We start from the raw sequence: 20,000 nt of genomic DNA on the forward strand, positions 1-20,000 counted from the left end.
TTGATGTAATAAATATACAAGAGGATTGTATTATACGATTATACAAGGTTTTTTGTTACGACAACGTGGTAAAAACCGTGTGTTTAGGGAGGTAGGTATGTCCTCTCTCTCTCTCTCTCTCTCTCTCTCTCTCTCTCTCTCTCTCTCTCTCTCTCTCTCTCTCTCTCTCTCTCTCTCTCTCTCTCTCTCTCTCTCTCTCACACACACACAATATATATATATATATATATATATATATATATATATATATATATATATATATGTATATATATATATATCATATATCATATATATATACTATATATATATATATATATATATATATGTATATATATACATATACACAGTATATATATATATATATATATATATATATATATATATATATATATATATATATATGTATATATATACATATCACAGTATATATATATATATATATATATATATATATATATATATATATATATATGTGTGTGTGTGTGTGTGTGTGTGTGTGTGTGTGTGTGTGTTGTGTTTGCGTGTGTGTGTGTGTGTGTGTGTGTGTGTGTCTGTGTGTATTTGTATATATGTATGTGTGTGTGAGTGTGTGTGTGTGTGTGTGTGTGAGAGTGTGAGTGTGTGTGTGTATTATATATTATATTATATTATATTTCATATATATATGTATGGATATTATATATATACGTATATTATATATATATATATATATATATATATATATAGAGAGAGAGAGAGAGAGAGAGAGAGAGAGAGAGAGAGAGAGAGAGAGAGAGAGGGGTGGGGGGGCAGACAGACAGATAGACAGATATACCAGAATAGAAGTAGAAGGCTGGAACTAATGTTGCTTACATTTGCCTAATGATTTGTTTGTTGAAGGACTGAAGTGATCATTTGCATTGTTAAAACGTAAACATTCTTAACACTGAAAACGAGTTGTCTAAAAGAATGTTATTTATAACTATAATTATCATAGAGAGTTTTTCCACTGGGAAGAATTTTAATTGTTTAAAAAAATTGCATAAAATTCGTGCAGAGTAATGTTGTGTGAGTGATTTATATTTTGCGAGCTTCAGATATTAAGATACCAGTTTTGTTTATTTACAGTATGTTATGCAATAGATGAGTTTATTATCAACCGTGTTAGCATTCGTTAAACAGCCCCCTCCCCTCCCCTCCCCTTCCCCCTAACGCTCTGTACCGGTTCTTTAAAACGCACAAAGTTAATGATACCGTCATACAACCGTCATACAACTTTTAAAACTGTCCATATCAAAATAAACTAGTCGGTGCATTTTCATCGAACTAGTCCTGATGATAGGAGAACATGTGCACTAACCTGCTCACCATGTAGTTCTTTAAGAACATCACATCCCGATGGGCTGTTATGAAGTGTAACTCTAATTCGTCATTTTGTAATTCATGCTTCAGTTATGTTTAGAAGTATTATGAAATGTATCTTATCCTTCTATATTGTTGTGAACAAGCTGGAAGTTTTTTACTTGAGTAGTTAAATGTATTGGAAATGGTATTTAGAGAAATTACGTATTCTGCCTCTGTTTATTTTGCTTTAGGCTCGTAACGTTGTTGTGGGGGACTTTCATGATGATTTATCACTTCAGGTTTAACGTTATCTTTATTGTCTAGATTAATTCTTCGGAGAACAACATTGAACGCTTGATTAAAAACCGGTTGTTAGAATGCTTCTGAATCGAGAAATCTTGGTAGAGAAGGCACGTGTATGACTGTACGTTGGCTAATTTACACCATCGGACGCTAGACTAATTATACTCTAGATAACCTGGGGTGGAATCGAGATAGCAACTAATCTGTGAAAAAGATCCTACTGAATTAATGCAATGCTTACTGAATGCTAATAAGCTTTCTCTAAGATATTGCATAGTGATTAATAGTATGTATTGATTTCCCAGGGCCAGACCGCGTTTTGGAGACGGAAAATGCGCACCCATCACCAGGTGATTGACCTCAACAAGGACGGCGTCGTGTCGTGGGATGACTTCGAAGTCCTCATTGCCAAGTTCACCGAACTCGGTCATCTGTCACCTAAGGAAATTAGCAAATTCACAGACGCATTACGGGTGAGACTTACTTCATCAGATCATTGTATGGAAGTCTATTTAAAGGACAGGTCTTTATATAGGTAGTTTATTCTTACACCGAATTATGAATGCTTTTGACATGCCGAAATATTAACATGAACTTTCCCTGGACAGCATGTTTGGGAAGAGGAGTGGGGTGCCTCAGGTGACCCGTACATCTTCATCGGCCAAGAGCAGTTCCTCGCGCAGATGGAACACGTTGTCAACACGAAGCCACTGAGAAAGAGAGTAGCTAGCCCTCTGCCCTATTTTTTCAATGTAAGATTTTATTATATAGTATGTTCAATATTTTGATAGATAAAAAATGTAGTTCATACGTTTTGACAATGAAAATCATCGATGAAATATATATATTCGTCATATACTAATCTTCACTTCACAGGCCGTAGACAGGGATGGAAGCGGCGAGATAACTATTGATGAGTTCAAAATATTTTATTCATGCCTAGGACTATCAGAACAAGTAAGTATATTGGATATATTTTTAATTTTTATATACTTTTTATCTCTTAATTTGTTGTTTTTAAGATTATAACGAGAGATCTTGAATAATTGTGTACGAAATGCACCACACAGATCTGAGAACATCTAAATATTTATGAAAAAATAGCTATAGCAAGTCTGCGTTTAATTATTGTTTAAGAATCTTATACAGGTTATTCCGAGATACACAATCTACTTTTGAATTATCTGATTAATATTACACATTTTAAATGTTCATCAGATTCAGAATAATGTCCTAGGACCGGGACAGAATACTGACAATCTTTAGTTATTATATAATACTACTACTTTTCTCCCATTCTACCAGGCTGCTGAAGAGTCCTTCGCTTCTATTGACCTTAATAAGGATGGCAAGCTTAGCAAGAAGGAATTCATGAAGTTGGGACGAGATTTCTTCCTTTCCGAGAATGAAGGCAAACCGAGCAAGCTTTTCTGGGGCCCTCTGGTTTAATAGGCACCTGTTGGCTGTTGTGTATACTTGTTAAGAAAACGTTGTTAATTATGCCAGAGCGAATGACATAGATCAGATATATTTTAATGATAAAATTGCATCTAAATATTTGAAACACGTTATGTCTTCTTTTATTATTTACATATTTCATTTTTAAAAAAAGGTTAAATCCTCATTATTTGTTGAATAACAAAAGTATTTACTTGAATAATTATAGTGTATATTATATTCTTCGTGTTTTCTTTCAAGTTAAATTTTTTTATTTTTAATTTTTTTTAGTATTCATAGCTAGAATTTGCTGAAAATGGAGTCTAAGTTATCTTAGATCCATAGCATTGGAAAAACAAAATTTCTTACATATCCAATAAATTTTACTTTGTATCCTGTATTTTAGATAAATGGGTGTGGGCATGTAGATAGCTTTGCGATAATTTGGACTAAAAAAAGATGTCTTGTAGGTATGCTTTTTTGTTTTTCAACTTATGATAACACTTATCCTCTGTAACTGTATAGTTTTGCACTGTTAGAGGATGAAATTCATTGTCACTTATAGGTATTATAAAGTGATCCCTTTATATACAAATCTTTTCATAATACAGTTAATCTTTCATTATATTTGTTTAAAATAAGCTAAATATAGTGAATGATGCATTGTATCTAAAATCTTTTAAACTGTTTTTTTAAAAGCCTTAAGGTCATTGTAAATTAACTGACACAGAGTAATGTTTACCGATTTCAGTTGATGATAATACGTATCCTCATAAAACTGTATACTTGATGCGAGAGGATGAAAATCATTTAATTAAAAATGGCATCACAAGGTGATTTCTTTTATTTACACACCATTTAATCCAGATATAGTACTTCCATGTATCTGTAAAATTAGTTCTTCAAAGAAAAGATTGATTTTTAAAAACATTTTCTCATTCAGGGAACAACTGGGGAGCTAAACTGAGTGGAAGATTGGGAAGCCACCCTAGATATATATTCCCTGCTGACAATAAAAATCAGTAAAAAAAAAATAATAATAATAATAATACATTTAAGAGTACACATTCTGAATGAAGACCTGGTACTCACATGCCAACTTTTATATACTTCCTCATAGAAAATTTGAAGCAAATATGAATGAATGCTTAACTCTTCAAACAATAGCTATTAGGAAATATTGAAGTTCCTAAATTGATAGAAAAGGCATCTAGTTTATATGCATTTTTCCCTTTCCTTCCATTAGGTAGTTCAAGTAACAATGAAATATAGTGGTACTTGTTACTTTGGTCTTGAAAGGTCATATTTTCTGGTTCAAAATCATTGTTGATTAAAACTAAAACTTCTTTTAATGTACCACGTTCTTTAAAACTTTAAAATGCCAAATATTATTTGGACAAACTTCTCCATTTAAACTCTTTGAATTAGACAAATGTACAATAATCCAAAAGCTTGTTATTTTTTGGCATTTATACACAAGTACAAGTACTAATCCGATAAATAGACTTTCACTTTGGAAACTGGATTCATTGTGCTTACTATGGGTATGCACCCACTTAAACTACAACCCAATAGGAAACAAAGTTCATTCGCTGTTCCATGCAATATAACAGTGTAATGCAATATAAAAAGGAATGTCCATTTTTTCCTTCCCAAATTTGCTTCCTTTTAAAACAATATATAATGACAGATACATCACATATTTTCTTGAATATTTTCCTAGATAATACACCATAATATTACTGAAGATGCTACTATGAAAATCTGTCTACATCTATAGCTGACCGACAAAATGAACAAGGCCCGATAGATTCTGTAATATTTCTCAAGCTATGTTGAAAATAAGTATTCTCACAACATATTCCTATCAGTAAAGATTGCAAGCTAAAGCAACCACTTTTTCCACTAATATTGGTTTTAATATTGTGCTTCAACAATTCAAGCATACAATTTTCAGCAACACAAAGCACATCATATCTCTGACCTTCTTGAAGTACATTAGCCTTATATTTCTGATCTGCATACCTCTAAAAGTCTCATCAATATCATTTTTAATATTAGTTTAAATATCCTTTAGCTCTGAATAGTATCTCATTTTGAGCTATTACAGACACCAGTACAATTTTATCTTGGATATTTGGAAAGTTTGCTTGTCCATGACTGAATCAGCATGAACTGTTAATATGAATGATCTTAATGTTAGGCATACCTGACATCATTGCTTAACCCATCCCCGACGGGGGAATTCTAGCCTTGAATGTCCAAATGCCGGGGCGTTCGAATTATTAGGCCTAAATCAATTGAATGGCTGGCACAATACTGTGCCGCCCGGCAACTGGGCTTTTGAATGCACGGTACACATGCTGTACCACCCATCCTGTGTGGGTTAAACCAATTTTCAACAAAATCTGATTCTTATTAGGAAAATTAAGACTTATTGCTGACGGATGGCAAGCGTTCCAACTTAATTCTTCTTTTGTGACACCACTTTCGTCACCTCTATATAACTTTTCATAAATTATATGTAATAATGTATATGGCAATTATAATGGTGTAAAGGAAGCACAAATTATATCATGGCATTGGTAATCTTTAATGCATATTTTTAAAAAGACACCTAAAGAAATTCTTCTCACAGAATTTAAAATTAATGAATAAGATATTCTGTTTACTTTACTATATAAAGTCAAAAGTAATTATGCAAATATATTAGATCTTGCTTTGTACTTTCAATTGTATATCAATTGTATATGAAATGCAAATAAAAATCACAGTAATATATGCTGATTACAAGAAGTTACAAATTCAAGAGAAATGAAATATTTCCCCATGAACTTTAAAGTATATATATCTGGCCACCATAAAAAAAAAATTATTTCCTTATGCTGAACTACTACAACTGACATCTAGGGATGCAAGTATCATATAAAAAAGGCAACATCAAAACATGCTCTGAAACAACAAAATATAAAAAGAGTTTAATGTAAATCACAAGAAAACTGTTCATAAAATCATTCAAACAAAAGAAAACATCAGTATTTCATATTATACGAAACACTCACATTCATTTTCTGGGGAAAATTTACTCTCCAGCAAAGCCCAAAGACAATGTAGTGACGACATACATATAAATTGTGACAATGTTTCTGACAACACATATGCATAACGTCTGACACTGGAGCTGTGATTTTGGAAAGATATTTACACAAATCTTTTGAAGGGTTATAACAATTCTGAACTTACATAATATTTGATAAAAATAGCTAAACAATTTTTCTTATCATAATTGTAAATCACGCTTCACTTGGTTGACTCTCTGTAGCAAGGTAGACAGCTTCTCACTCCTGAAAAAGTGAGAAAAAATAAATAAATAATATATGACATACAAAATAACAAACAAAACATTCCACTAAATATGACAAACAATAAAAAAGTTGGTACATTATGTAAGGTATTTGGCTGTAAAATGAACTTCATAACCCCATTCAAAATTATGCTTGTAGGTGTGTAAATTCCTGTTAGCTGGACTTCCCTCCCACTTTCAATCTATGCTAACTTATCACAAATCACCATCTTCTACTGACTTATGCTTAAGTTTATGCTACACCACCATATTACGACTTGATCACTTTTACTTACTCTTTACCAAGAGCCTGTTTCAGAGCTTTCAACTGACTCTCTGAAACACTGGGGGAGGAGTGAGCCTTGACAGCTTCAGTACTCTGCAGTTTCTCCATCTGAAAGCAATTCACATCATATCATATGACTGTAATTATAAACAGAAATAACATCCCTACTAGGCAAAAAAGAAAGAAAGAAAGAAAATAACAAGTTCATGTGCACAGGTACAAATGTATGGCATTCTGACAGCCTTGAGAGCAGTGACAAATGCAGAAGAATGAAGAAGTAAGGATAATAAAGTAATAAGGCTCAATCTTTAGTACAAACAACAAGTAAACATGCCCAATAAGAGGACTAAAGGGCAGTTCTTGGGGCTTATCCGCAACAAGGGAAGTAACAAGGCAAGACTTTTTGCTTTGGCCAGAAAAAAAATAAGTCCCCTTCTTTAAATGACATTCTGTTACAGCATTTACTTTATTAAAGATTTAAATACTTATGGTATAAATGGTAGCTTTAAATAATTTCAATCAAATTCTGAAATTAAAAGAACTCATTTTCATCATGTATATACATTTTTTTTTTTCTTTAGTCATTTAAAAGACAATAAATTCCTATATCAACATTACCTGACTTGTCTGCCACTTATCTTTGGCTTGTATTTCACTCAGCTGATTTGTAAAAATAACTGTATGCTTCTGCATTGCCTCCAATTCCTGCTGCATGTTCTTCTCTCCAGCTGACAGCACAGGAAGTCCTCTACTTACTTGATTCAACACTTTTTCTAACCTGAAATTATACAGTGAGTTCCCTAATCGTGAGTTCCCTTATCAATACTTAGGATATAACTACCTCTTAAACCAATAAATACACAAAAATAACCATAACTAGCTAATACAACATATTTTTTTAAACAAGTAAGTTGAAAGGTGAATAATTAAATTCATTATAATCTAGATAGCCTAGACCTTTAAGAAACAGCTAAATACAAGTCATCACATTACCTATGAACCAACTGGGTTTGTCTGTCATTAGCCTCTTCATACTTCTCAGCCAGTTCATGAGCTTTCTCTGTCAGCTGTCTTTTCCTTGATAGTAGATTTGTAATCTCGGCTTGAAGTCGTTGCTTTTGTTCGGTCAGAATGTCAGATCTGTAAAGATTGCACATGCTGAAAATGGTATCTTTATCCTAGAGACAAAGTAAAGTAAAGTAAAGTAAAGTAAAGTAAAGTAAAGTAAAGTGAAAAAAAAAAAAAAAAAAAAAAAAAAAAAAAAAGGGACATTTTCATCAGGATTATAAAAAGTTAAAAATATGAAAATAAAAGGCACGCCAACTCTACCTTCTTTGTATGTCTTCTTTTGCTGTCAACTGTGGCTGAAGGTAACTAGTTCTTAGAGTTTCTATTACACGGTTGAGAAGATTCATATATTCATTTGGGGTGACCTTTGAAACAGAGCCTGAAGCCAAGAGTGGCTGTGAAGATACTCTATGCAGAGCACTACGTATATGGTCTTCAAATGGTTGTACATGAATCTGTTGAGAAAAAAAATATTATTTGCTGAGTAAAAAATGAATAAAATAAAAATAATAAGTTGCTAAAGCTTTATAGAGAAATTTATAGTGATAAAACCACCACTAAAACTTCTTTTTGATATAGAATACTGGACATTCAAATATATATATTTGTATATATATATATATATATATATATATATATATATATATATATATATGTATATATATATATATATATATATATGTATATATATATATATATATATATATATATATATATATATATATATATACATATACATATATATATATATATATATATATATATATATATATATATATATATATATATATATATATATATATATATATATATATATACCCTAAATATATCATCTAGTGAACATTCCCATTTCTAATAATTTGTATATCAGCAGTAGCTCCCACATTACATCTGATTTCTTTACCTTTCTCAGCGGTGATACTGATAGGTCCACATCACCATTACATGGCTCTGTTATATTTGGAACAAAGGCAGATGGAACACTAATCTGAATAAGCTTCCCAGACGCTAGAAGCACATACAGCGAATGTGTAGTGTTTGCCACCAAGCCTACGACCGGCATGGGACCAGCAGGGGCTAGAGATCTTGTGCATATCACATGATCAACAACACTCTGAGACTCGTTGTCAGAAAACGCTGCATCTGAAATTATATACGTATCTTTTAAAAAGATGTAAGATGCATAACAAAGAGAAACATGAAAGAAGGTTTTGACAACCAAAAAGGATGTGATGGGCACTTGGTCACTACATATTGAAAAAGCATAAATCCCATTGCCAATAATTTCAGTTGGATCACTAAGCTAGTAACATCACTGCAGACAATTGCTAACAGTCTCAGGTACATTTGACCATCAAAAGTATTTTCCAATAAACCAAAGATGAAAGTTATGAAAACAGCAAATGATTTCAGTTTTATGTAAGAAAGAAAATAATGAAGAAAATGAAGGAAACAGAGAAAAAAACAACAAAAAAACACAGTAACAGAGATACGAAATATGGCTCACCATCTGCTTGGTCATTGTACTGCAGATGATCTACAACAGAGAAGATCACGCCATGCACTCCAGCCTCATGACTCACCCAGTACCTGCAAATAAAGTGTTAAGATGATAACCAGCATACATGAATGCCTGATTAGTTTGATGTCATATACGACAAATGTGACATGTTGAAATGATACCTGGTGTTAAGTGGTTAACAGTATGTCAAGAAAAAAAAGGGTTAATACACAATCCAGATGTGAAATTTTATAGTGTTTTTTTTCTAGTTACAGGGAAAGCTGGTATTGTCATTTGTTACAGGAAGTGCTTTAACCCTCTCTGGACGGGTGGTACACTACTGTACCATGCATTCTCGGCCTGTTCGCTGGGGACGCGATACAGCGTCGTTTATTTAACTGATTTAGGCCTATACGTTTGTGACATGCAAGGCTGGAATGCCCCCGTCGTGAATGGGTTAAGACCATCAATAGTGATTTTTTTTATTACTCAACACTTCTTAGTAACCTCATATTAAATTCTGTTCCATATGTGTCATGCAAAAGTTACAATAACCATAAACCTTATTTTCACTCTAAAATGTTTTCAGAAATTAGATTAATATCATAAAACTTTCATTTCCTAGAAAAACATAAATTTTTAGGGACTTGCAATATGAAATTACAGAAACGGATGTAGTGTGCCTGTCATAACTCTAATAAAAAAGACCATATTTGCGTTCTAAATGAAAAAGATTTACAAACAGCAAAAACATTGTAAATCATATATGACAGTCTCAATCTAAATTCTATGATAGAACTTGTAATAATCAAAATATGTTAAATATACTTCTTTCTTCACTAGCATCAGAGTGTATCCACACCTTGTCAACTATGTCTAATGTCTAAATGTTTCCCCTGCTTGGATTTACTTGTTTTAAAAATGCAAAAAGATGTTCCTCTAGTTTTGCTTTCTCAGCTGGCAGTATCCTAGTTCATGCACTCTTCAATGTATAGAACTGATAACCCTAGGCATGGTACATGTATGAATGGACAAAATACCACAATTTGTTGCATTTCAACAGCAAGCTACATAAAAAAAAAATTCATTTTAATTATTTCTAAACCAGGAGAAACATTCTTTTTTTTAAGTTTGTCCATCTAGATAACAAAGTCATGGGTTGGCCCTTCAGTTTGCACAATATTATCTTAGGTGTTATTAAATATCTTTGGCTGAGCTTGCAAGCCCATTAAATTTGCTTTCAAATAGTGTTATCCCTATTCTGAGGGTATGACATTACCTTTTACACTGGAATATATACTCATTAAGAAATCAGAAAATCAAAAGGCTATATGGAAAACTAAATCAAAACAGACTTTTTTGTAAAGGAATGGAAATACCTTGTGGGTGTGGTAGGATCTGCATGTAATAGGAGAGGTGTTGAGAATCCTTCATCAGTTGACAGAAGTGACATCTCAAGTTCTACCGTCTCATAAACATGCAGCCTCACAGGTGCCATTTCACTCGGCCACAATCCATTTGCAAGGGTTCCATTCTGACCCTGCAAGAAAATGTTGAATATGAACAGATTATTCAATAACTTAAAGACTGAAGCTGACAAACTCTATATATTTTGTTCTAAATCAAGTATACACAAACATACATCAGAAAAAATGCACTACTACTTTTCAGAAGATAATTATACTCATGAAAGATTTGTCAATACAAAATACAATGACATTTACATGTATATATCTTGTATTCTGTCTTTTCTTATCTATTGCTTATCCATTCTTCCCTAGATCATGAAAGTTTAGTCTCTTACATCATATGATCCCTTATAATTTTTAAAAATATATATAACATTAAATATATATATTTCAACCTTTTACATAACATTTACCAAAATGGCCATCTTGGGATTGGGAAATATGAAAAAGGGATTCCCTGCATCTAATAACTCATGGAGGTCCCCAGAATTCATACATAATAAACAGGATATGAGAGGCTTCTTAGCCAGAGAACCAGCTCTGGCAATGGCCCAGAACCAAGCCAGTATTTGGCAAGCTGTCAAGATCACGCAATAGGAAAGAGCACATAGATGCAGTGATGCAAAGTAGTCATAAATGTGTCATAAAGGGTTAAATCATTTGACATTAATTTCACTTCAAACAAATACACAAATAATGACACTTAATGGATGTCCAGAATATGACGGATTCTAATTCAAAATTAGTGAATATCATATGATATGCAGGATGCTTTACTCACCTTTTCAAGACTATTATCAATGACAATACAATGATGCAATTGCCCTGTTGAGGTGGCAATGACCACTACAGGTGGAGATGACTGCAACACTAAAAGATCACATGTGTCGAGTCCATAATTTGTGTCACAAGCAGGTGTCATACTGAGAGGCCCATACACTATGTGTGGGGCAGACCTGTAAAAAAGAAAATAGTAATTGAAACATGAATAAAAAAATCAAAAAAATCTGAAGATATGAAAAAAAATAAAAGAAGGATCATTAAACAGTATAACATGATGTTGATATAATGTAAACAAGACAAATAAATATAACAACAACAATCACAACAATATATATGTGCATTACCTTCTAGTACTGAATGTTGTAATAGTAAGATAAATCTCACCATTACCATGCAGGATGAAAATAGGCCATTTTAATTCAAGGCATTTTTGCTTCATCTCATCTTCTGGATCAACCTAGAATATGACAGAAACCATTACAGAAAATCCTCTATGGATTAAGACACACACACACACACACACACACGCACACCCACACGCACACGCACACGCACACGCACACGCACACGCACACGCACACGCACACGCACACGCACACGCACACACATTGTACAATAATAATAATAATAATAATAATAATAATAATAATAATAATAATAATAATAATAATAATAATAATAATAATAATAATAATAATAATAATAATAATAATAATAATAATAATAATAATAATAATAATAAAAAAAAAAAAAAAAGGAATGGAAGATAACAAGTATCCACAAGTTTCGAATTGAAAACTTTAGAAATCTAGTACGTACAATGGAACTGGTTACGCCATTTGAGACAGCGTTTCCTGGAACATGTTTGACAGGTTCGCTAGGAAGACCGAAGTTAAACGCAATGGCATTTTCTCCAAGGGTCGATGCGTTCACAACTCCAGAACCACTGGAACCGACTGATATTGCCTGCTCTGGTATCTCAAGGCTTGAGAGATTGTATATGCTGAAACAAAAATTGGAACTTTAATGATCTAGTAGGATATAAATGAATATGTAATAGATATTAACTTTAAATAGATATATGTAATTATCAATCTGTAATTGTCATTATACAAACTTGTTTTTGAAAGACCCAATTTTCAAGGATCTCTCAGTATAAGGGTGTAAATATATGTTTGTAAATATGTATTGCATTTCCCAGTATATGATACACTGCATATTAATAAAAAAAATAAAAAAATCAAATATACTCTACAGCTAATATAACAAAAGGTGTAAAAATAAAAATGAAAATGAAAATGAAAATGAAAATGAAAATGAAAATAAACATGAAAATGAAAAAAAAAAAAAAATAAATAAAAATAAATAATTAAAAAAAAAAATAAAAAAAAAAAAAAATAAATAAATAAATAAAAAAATTTAAAAAATAAAAAAAATCCCAACACAGGATCCCCAGCATGGCATGTGTTATGATGCTTCTTTGTCTTAGGGGCTGAAGAAAATAAGACAGGGAAATGACTAAAAAGATCTTTCTTCATGAACATTCTTTTATAACTTAATTTTGAATTTTATCCAATAAAAACATAGCAAAAGTATAAGTTTGTAAATTTATAGGTAATTTACATTCATACCTAATGTAAACTTGTTAGGGATTTCATTCTGAATCATTGTATTAACTATGAAATATGCTTAAGAGGGGCTAAAGTTTATCCAATAAATACGTAAAATGTAGAAGATAGGTATGAATGAGAAAGAGGTCTTTCTCAAAAACAAATTATTTTTGAGAAATACCTCCAACGAAATGCATCAAATACATCTCGTGTTGTTTAGATATTCAGTTTCATTCATTCATACCGTTCTTCTACGTCTGTCGCTGTGAATAGCCCTGATAACTGAATGGCAAAGTTACTGGGTCTATGAGCATATACATATATACATTCACTTCAAGTGAACTCTTTTGGGACAAGCCACATCTTCAGATGTGCATGTTTTCTATTATATTCTAGACTTATGGTATGATATGTAAGTCAATATTTGGTATATCAGAAAAAGTGACACAAATTAGCATTTGGTATAATACCGAAGTTACAGGACTGTAAGAAAAAACACCCTGTAATTTCTACAAAAAGAAAAGCGCTGTACCAAAGTGATCTGACCCTGCGAAATTTGTCCATTGCAGAAGGGTTATTAACTACTAATATATATGTACTATTTTCTTAAAAGATTGATCAAAATTCATTTATTCATGAAAACTAAATTATTGAAAGAGAGTGAGAGTACAAATATGCTAAAGCTAATTTACAGGTGATTCAAAAGCTGCTGAGGAGGAGTATACTAAACTGGAATCTTTACCAGAACAAATGTTTTTTAAATGGACAACATTTGTCTAATAAAAATGATGAAACATAACAACTCACCGTAGGTAACTGTCTGAGGCTAAAATCACTATGTGATTATCATCAATCGATCCTGGGTGCCAAGCCGCTGTAATGACTTCTAGTTTGGGGTGACATGAGAAGAATCGTTCAGCTATATATTCAACCCTGAAAGCAGTGGATTTTTTGTTAAATGGTGCAACTCAGTGAATATCTTTTAGCCAGTTAAGCCATTCATAGCAGGGCAGATATTTGTCTAATTCCAACCCTGCTTGCAAGATAGCAAGGAAGTGCCGATTCCCACCAAGAGATTTCCCAAGGCCCGAGGCTTCAGTTCAGTTCAGACAGATATGCGAAGACGTCGCTTCGCCCGGGCTATATGCTCAAGGCGGCCCGGCCTCTGCCAGCTACGAGTGCTGACTCATCTTATCTAATCTTATCTGATCATCATCGCTGACATTCAGCTCAGTTCAGAGAGATTTTGCGAAGACGTCGCTTCGCCCGGGTTGTGTGGAAGGGGTAGCCCGGTCTCTATTGGCTATAAGTGCTGACTCATCTGATCATCATAACTGAACTTTTACCGTGGCGGTCGGATTGCCTGTAGGCGCTCCAGTTGCCAGGGGGCTAATGACAGGCATAGCCGTCTAACCAGCCCGGCGGCTGTCGTCTCTGGGCCCTGCCTGAGGAAGCGAGTGTGCTCGCATTCCATCAGGTAGTGCTCTAATTTGGCGTCCGGCGCGCCACAATACTCACAGCGTCGCTCATCTTGCCCAATAGTGGGGATGATTTGCCACGCACAAGGGTAGCCTATTCTCAGTCTGTGCAGACTGACTTCAGCACACCTTGATATTCTGGGAGAGAGTATCAGCGACTCATAGCCTGTGGCGTTTGAGTACCAGCTGGCCGAGGGGGAGGTTCTCGCTTCCTCTCTGTGTCGCTGCAGGGCACCGACCTGCCCTGCAACCATCGTTTTACGCCTTAGCAGTTCCCGGCTAGGATGCACCACAAGATCACTCAAGGGTTTCTTCCTGCCTTCCTCCGCTAGCCTGTCAGCTACGTCATTCCCTTCAATACCAACATGGCTTGGGATCCAGTTGATGATGATGCGTCTTCCCTGGTCCAGGATTCTCTGAGCAATGGTGAGAATCGAGGTTACCAGGTAAACGTTATCAAGGGGCGTGCTTTGTTGCAGGCTGTCAATGGCGGCCCTAGAGTCTGTGTGTATAACAACATGCCCGTCCGTCTGGGCTGCATGGGCTAGGGCTCCCATAATAGCTACTGCCTCTGCCTGGAGCGAGGAGGCATTGTCTGATACCCGCATAGCTTTCTCTATGCCCCTTGCTGCAAAACCGGCGCCTGCAGTGCGGGTGGTGGGGTCTACAGAACCATCCGTGAAGTAGGTTTTACTGTTCAGCGGCGTGATTGCTGTAATGTTCCTCTCCGCCTCAGCCTTCAATAGAGGCGGTGAGTACTGCGTTTTTCTTCTTGATAGACTCATGACAGAGAACTCTATCAAGGATCGTGCCCACGGCGGGGCTGAGACATAGTCAGGGTGGGGATGGTCCATGCCCTTGATCAGTAGTGTCTCTTTGAGCTCAAAGCGTTTCAGCACTCTGGTTGTTTGAGACAGCCAGGTGTTGTTAGCAAAGAGTTCTTGGTTTTGTGCAAGCCGACGCTGCACTCTCTGTCTTAGCTGCGAGTCCTGTGGGGACTGTAGGACATTTGCAAGGAACTGGGCCGCCATCTGATCAATCCGGGTGTCCAGGGGAAAGAGTTTGGCCTCCAGGAGGAGGTTAGTAACCTTAGCCCACCCAGGGGCACCCAGAATAATCCTGGCGGCTTCGTTTTGCATTATGTCGAGTCTTTTCCTGAGTCCAGGTTTTACTGTGATCAGGGCGACGGAGGCGTAGTCCACAATGGGACGGACAGCGTGCACGTAAAAAGATCTTAGTACGCGGTGTCCAGCCCCTAAGCGCCGCCCAGACAGAGCTCTCATGACAGAGAGCCTTGCCTTGGTCCGGTCTGAGAGATGTTTGATCTCGGAGCGGAAGGTGAGGTTCTTATCGATCCATACCCCCAAGTATTGGTAGACGTGTACCCACTCAAGCTCTAGACCTTGGACTCGCAGTCTTTGATCACAGACATCATGTTTCAGCGCCATTGCCTTCGATTTGGCTGCTGAGATCTTAAGCCCGACTCTGCAGCATTCCTCAGTTATTAGGTCCAGACAACGCTGGGCCTTTCTGACTGGATTCACATTTCTTCTCCCAGTGGAGATAATTGCTAGATCATCTGCATATGAAATGATCGTGCACCCCGCTGGGAGTGGAATGTCAAGAATGTTTAACATGAGGATGTTGAACAGGGCCGGGCTAAGGACCCCTCCTTGAGGGGTGCCATTCTCTAGAGGCAAATGCCTGGAAAGGTGACCTTGGAACTTCACTCTGGCAGTTCTGTTCCGAAAGTAATCGCCAATCCAGGCAAGCAGCCTGCCTTTGATTCCCTTGCGGATCAGGATCTCCTGAATGGCTAACGGGTTTGCCAGTTCAAAAGCCTTCTCCAGGTCAAGGAAGACAATGACAGCGCTGCTGCTGCTGACAGTGCTCAGTAAGGTGGCAATGCTGTGGGTAGTGCTCTTGCCCCTTGTGAACCCGTGTAGGTGTTCATGTGGAGGTCCCAGCTTCCATTGGAGCCGATTCAGTACCATTTTCTCTGCTGTCTTTCCTAGACAGCTAAGCAGGGAGATGGGGCGGTACCGTCCTGGCTCCTTTGGTTTGGGGACGGGAATTATATCAGCCCTCTTCCAGCACTGTGGCAGTGAGGAAGTTTCCCAGGACTTGTTGATGAGATGCAAAAGTGCAAGCTCACCTTCATGTCCTAGGTGGGAAATGATGGGGTGGGAGATCCCATCGCTACCCGGGGCTGACCGGGAACTGGACTTGTATGTTCGCCGTAATTCCCTCAGAGAGAACATGGCATCTGTATCATCAGGCTCGACCGCCTTTTCTCTGATGAGGGCATGCCTGCCTGGGAGCAGTTGTTCTTGGCATGCCCTCAGCTCTGCTGGTAGTCCGACGCTACTTGTTCTAGCAGAGAACTCGAGTGCCAGTCTCTCCGCCTCCGACCGCGGGTCATGGTGGGTCTTTTTGGGGGCTGAGCGATTCGTGGCCCGTCTGATACGGTTCCACAATTCTGAAAGGGAGGTTTGGTGGCCAAAGGACTCACACCACTCCAGCCACTTTTCCTGCTTTAACCTCTTAGCAGTTTCCTGAGCATCCCTGAGAGCCTCTCTTAGAAGAGTGTGGTTCTCGGGAGTTCTCTGTCTGCGAAAGTGTCTTCTGCACATATTGATTCTGTGGTTAACCTCCTTAATCTCATCATTATAGTACCAGGCGTCCTTGAAACACCTGGACCACTGACGAGTTTTGGGGATGGTTTCTGAGGCTGCCTCGTCTATGGCATTTACTAGTCTGGCCTCAAGTATATCCACATTATCATTAAGTGAGGAGTCACTGGTTCTGAGGCACACGGCCAGAGCCTCCTGGAAGGCTTTCCAGTTGGCTCTTTCCACCTTCCATCGAGGATTGTGCTGGGGCATGGGTGCCGGGCCAGCATCCAAGATGGTGGTGACTATCCCATAATGATCGCTCGTGGCAGTGTTGTCCACAGACCAACTAATTCTCTCGACCAGAGCCGCAGTGACAAAGGTGAGGTCTAGGACCCCCCCGCCAACATGCGTAGGCTCCTGGCTGTTGAGAAGAGCAATCTCTGGGCATGACTCTAGCACCTCGGCTATATGGCAGCCTGCCATATCACGTCTCTGAGTGGGAGCCAGTATAGGGTGGTGGGCATTAAAGTCCCCCCCTATAAGAATTAGCTCATGTGCTGCAGCAGCACAGGCTTCACTGATATCTAAGCCCCTACAGTTTGGCCTGCTGTATACATTGTACAGCTTGAGAGGACCCCCGGCCAAATGGATCTCAACAGCAAGGGATTCGACACCTTCTCCGCACTGCCCAGGATCGGCAATCAGGGAGCAGGGGATAGTCGACTTCACAAGGGTAATCAGGCCTCTGGTACCTTGCGTACTCGGTAGCACAAAGGGATGATATCCCGAGAAGCGTACAGATTCCCCTGTTAGCGTCTCTTGGAGCATGACAACATCAATGTTCCGAGATCGCACGATCGCGTGGAGAAGGGCGGCCCTAGGGGAGAAGCTGTTGATGTTCCACTGCAGTATGCTTAAGTTAGTGGCCATAGTGCTTGTCTGCGTTCACTAAGTCATTGACGTCAAGGTATTCGGTCTCTGTGTCCGACGCCCCCGTGTGGGTAACGTCAGACATTTCGGAGTCTGACAACTCCTTGGTGAGTTCCACACTGAGTGTGATTTCCTCACTTGACTCGTCACTGTCGTCAGGACAGGTCGAGTTGGAAGGGCTGGGTCTCCTGGGAGGTGGAGTATTCCTGGTCGCCTTGGCCTTCTTTTTGGGTGGCCTTGGCTTCCTCACCCTTTGGGGTTTGGGCGCAGGCTCTGCCAGTGTGGTCTTGGCCGCAGGTTTGTCGGGGAGACAGGGCTCGCCCTGAGTTGGGGTGGGAGAAGGAGTCTCGCCCTGAGTAGGAGGGGGAGTTGTGGCCTTGGGCCTCATGTCCTTTTCCTTCAGGGCATTGACGGTCTGAGTCATTGCCGTCATGGCTATCTCGACTGCCTTCTCCGTCTCCTCGCTGGTCCTTCCCAATGCCGTCGCAACTGCTGTGACAACTGTCTTCAGCAGGAGCGTCAAGTCCTTCTCTGTGAACAAAGTCGGACTCTCCGCTCTTGGGGTAGCCTTTGAGGTGTTCCCAGACCCCTTCCGGGTCTGTTTCCGACTTGGAACATCCTCCAGCGCCGGGAACTCTTTTGTGTTGGAGGCGTCCGGTGCTGGTTTCGCTTTGGGCGGTGCTTCCTTCCTCTTAGGAGGGGGGGGAGCCCTTACCCCTTTGTTCTGCCCCCAGACATACGTGCCTAGAGGGGCGGGAACAAAGTCTGGTCGTTTTGCAACGATCTCTTGCCGCCGAAGAGCCTCTTCCTTTCTGACAGAACATCCGAGGCTCCAGGCGTGGTGTTTTTTATGGCAGTTTGGGCACTTGGCAGTGATGTCTCGCTTGCCATCTTTGTGTGCTTTGAGACACACCTCTGTTCTGTGTGCCTGACTACAGACACCACATTTCGGCTTTGCAGAGCAAGTGGCCTTGTGGTGTCCGTACTTCTGGCACGTGAAGCATCGGAGCGGGTCTGGGACGTATGTCCTGAGTCTGTAAGAGCCCCAATTGCCAAGATCCAAGGACGCAACTGGAGCTCCCTCCAAAGTGACCAGGACTTGTCTGGTTGGGTGCTTCCCTTTCAAAAGTCGAGAAGCGCCCACCACCTTGGAATGTGCAGTGATGACCTCGAGGTCATACAACAGAGGAAAGCCAAGAAGCACCATCTTGGACTTCCTCTCTTCGGGAGTCAGAGCCGACAGGCTCACCTTCCGCCCATCCAGGAGCTTGTCAGTCTTCTGGAGGAAGGTGAGGGTGGCTTGGTCCTTTGGAACGATTATCATGCCATTGTCTCTGGCAATTCTAATCGTCAGACGGCACTGTCTCTGGGTTTCCAGAGCCCGTACCATCTGGTAGGCATTGTCGAATCCTTCCGGTTTAGGAGGAACCCTAAACTGGGGGAACCGACTTGGGGCTGCAGACTCGCCCTCTGAGTCCGAAGCCGTCCGAGGTCGTTTGCCTCTTCTCCGAACCGACGCCGGAGTTTTGCCAGTGGGGCCAGTAGGGTTGGAGGGTCCTGTCTGGCTTCCATTTTTTGATTGACTTCTCGTCTGGACCGACGCCAGAGATTTGTCAGAGCCTGGGGTTGGTTTGGAGGGTCCAGCCCGAGGTACTTGGGTGGGTTTTTCCTGGACCGACGCCAGATCCCTGCCCATCTTTTCCCTTTTGTCATCAAAGCCCTCGAAGGGGTCTAAGGTGACAGCCTTTGTCATCTTCATGCAAGGTTCGTCAACAGGGATGTCAGTCATGGGTTTATGAGTTACGGTTGCCATGTAATAAGCGGTTCATTTCATCCTCCCACGCCCCCACCCAC

General features: G+C 38.5%; 2 protein-coding genes across 2 annotated transcripts in view; one reads left to right on the forward strand and one right to left on the reverse strand.

Annotated features, from left to right (window-relative positions):
• CBP (sarcoplasmic calcium-binding protein) overlaps nt 1-3,895 on the forward strand; it is a 19,963-nt gene extending 16,068 nt beyond the window's left edge. Inside the window, exons 4-7 of the mRNA XM_043008613.2 lie at nt 1,932-2,099; nt 2,235-2,378; nt 2,503-2,583; nt 2,932-3,895. Coding sequence (XP_042864547.2) covers nt 1,932-2,099; nt 2,235-2,378; nt 2,503-2,583; nt 2,932-3,075 — 537 coding nt within the window. The 3' untranslated portion in view covers nt 3,076-3,895. The remainder of the gene's footprint in view (nt 1-1,931; nt 2,100-2,234; nt 2,379-2,502; nt 2,584-2,931) is intronic.
• Nucleotides 3,896-5,635: 1,740 nt separating this feature from the next.
• mbo (Nuclear pore complex protein Nup88) overlaps nt 5,636-20,000 on the reverse strand; it is a 20,090-nt gene continuing 5,725 nt past the window's right edge. Inside the window, exons 3-14 of the mRNA XM_043008612.2 lie at nt 13,931-14,056; nt 12,333-12,516; nt 11,858-11,970; nt 11,512-11,686; nt 10,641-10,801; nt 9,268-9,350; nt 8,665-8,903; nt 8,022-8,215; nt 7,686-7,832; nt 7,311-7,470; nt 6,703-6,800; nt 5,636-6,407 (exon numbers count right to left, since the gene is read on the reverse strand). Of these exons, the coding sequence (XP_042864546.2) occupies nt 6,344-6,407; nt 6,703-6,800; nt 7,311-7,470; nt 7,686-7,832; nt 8,022-8,215; nt 8,665-8,903; nt 9,268-9,350; nt 10,641-10,801; nt 11,512-11,686; nt 11,858-11,970; nt 12,333-12,516; nt 13,931-14,056 (1,744 nt within the window). The 3' untranslated portion in view covers nt 5,636-6,343. The remainder of the gene's footprint in view (nt 6,408-6,702; nt 6,801-7,310; nt 7,471-7,685; nt 7,833-8,021; nt 8,216-8,664; nt 8,904-9,267; nt 9,351-10,640; nt 10,802-11,511; nt 11,687-11,857; nt 11,971-12,332; nt 12,517-13,930; nt 14,057-20,000) is intronic.

Source organism: Penaeus japonicus, unplaced genomic scaffold (assembly GCF_977035675.1).
Source record: "Penaeus japonicus unplaced genomic scaffold, GWHDUDI00000001_assembly GWHDUDI00000009, whole genome shotgun sequence".
Classification (NCBI taxonomy): domain Eukaryota; kingdom Metazoa; phylum Arthropoda; class Malacostraca; order Decapoda; family Penaeidae; genus Penaeus; species Penaeus japonicus.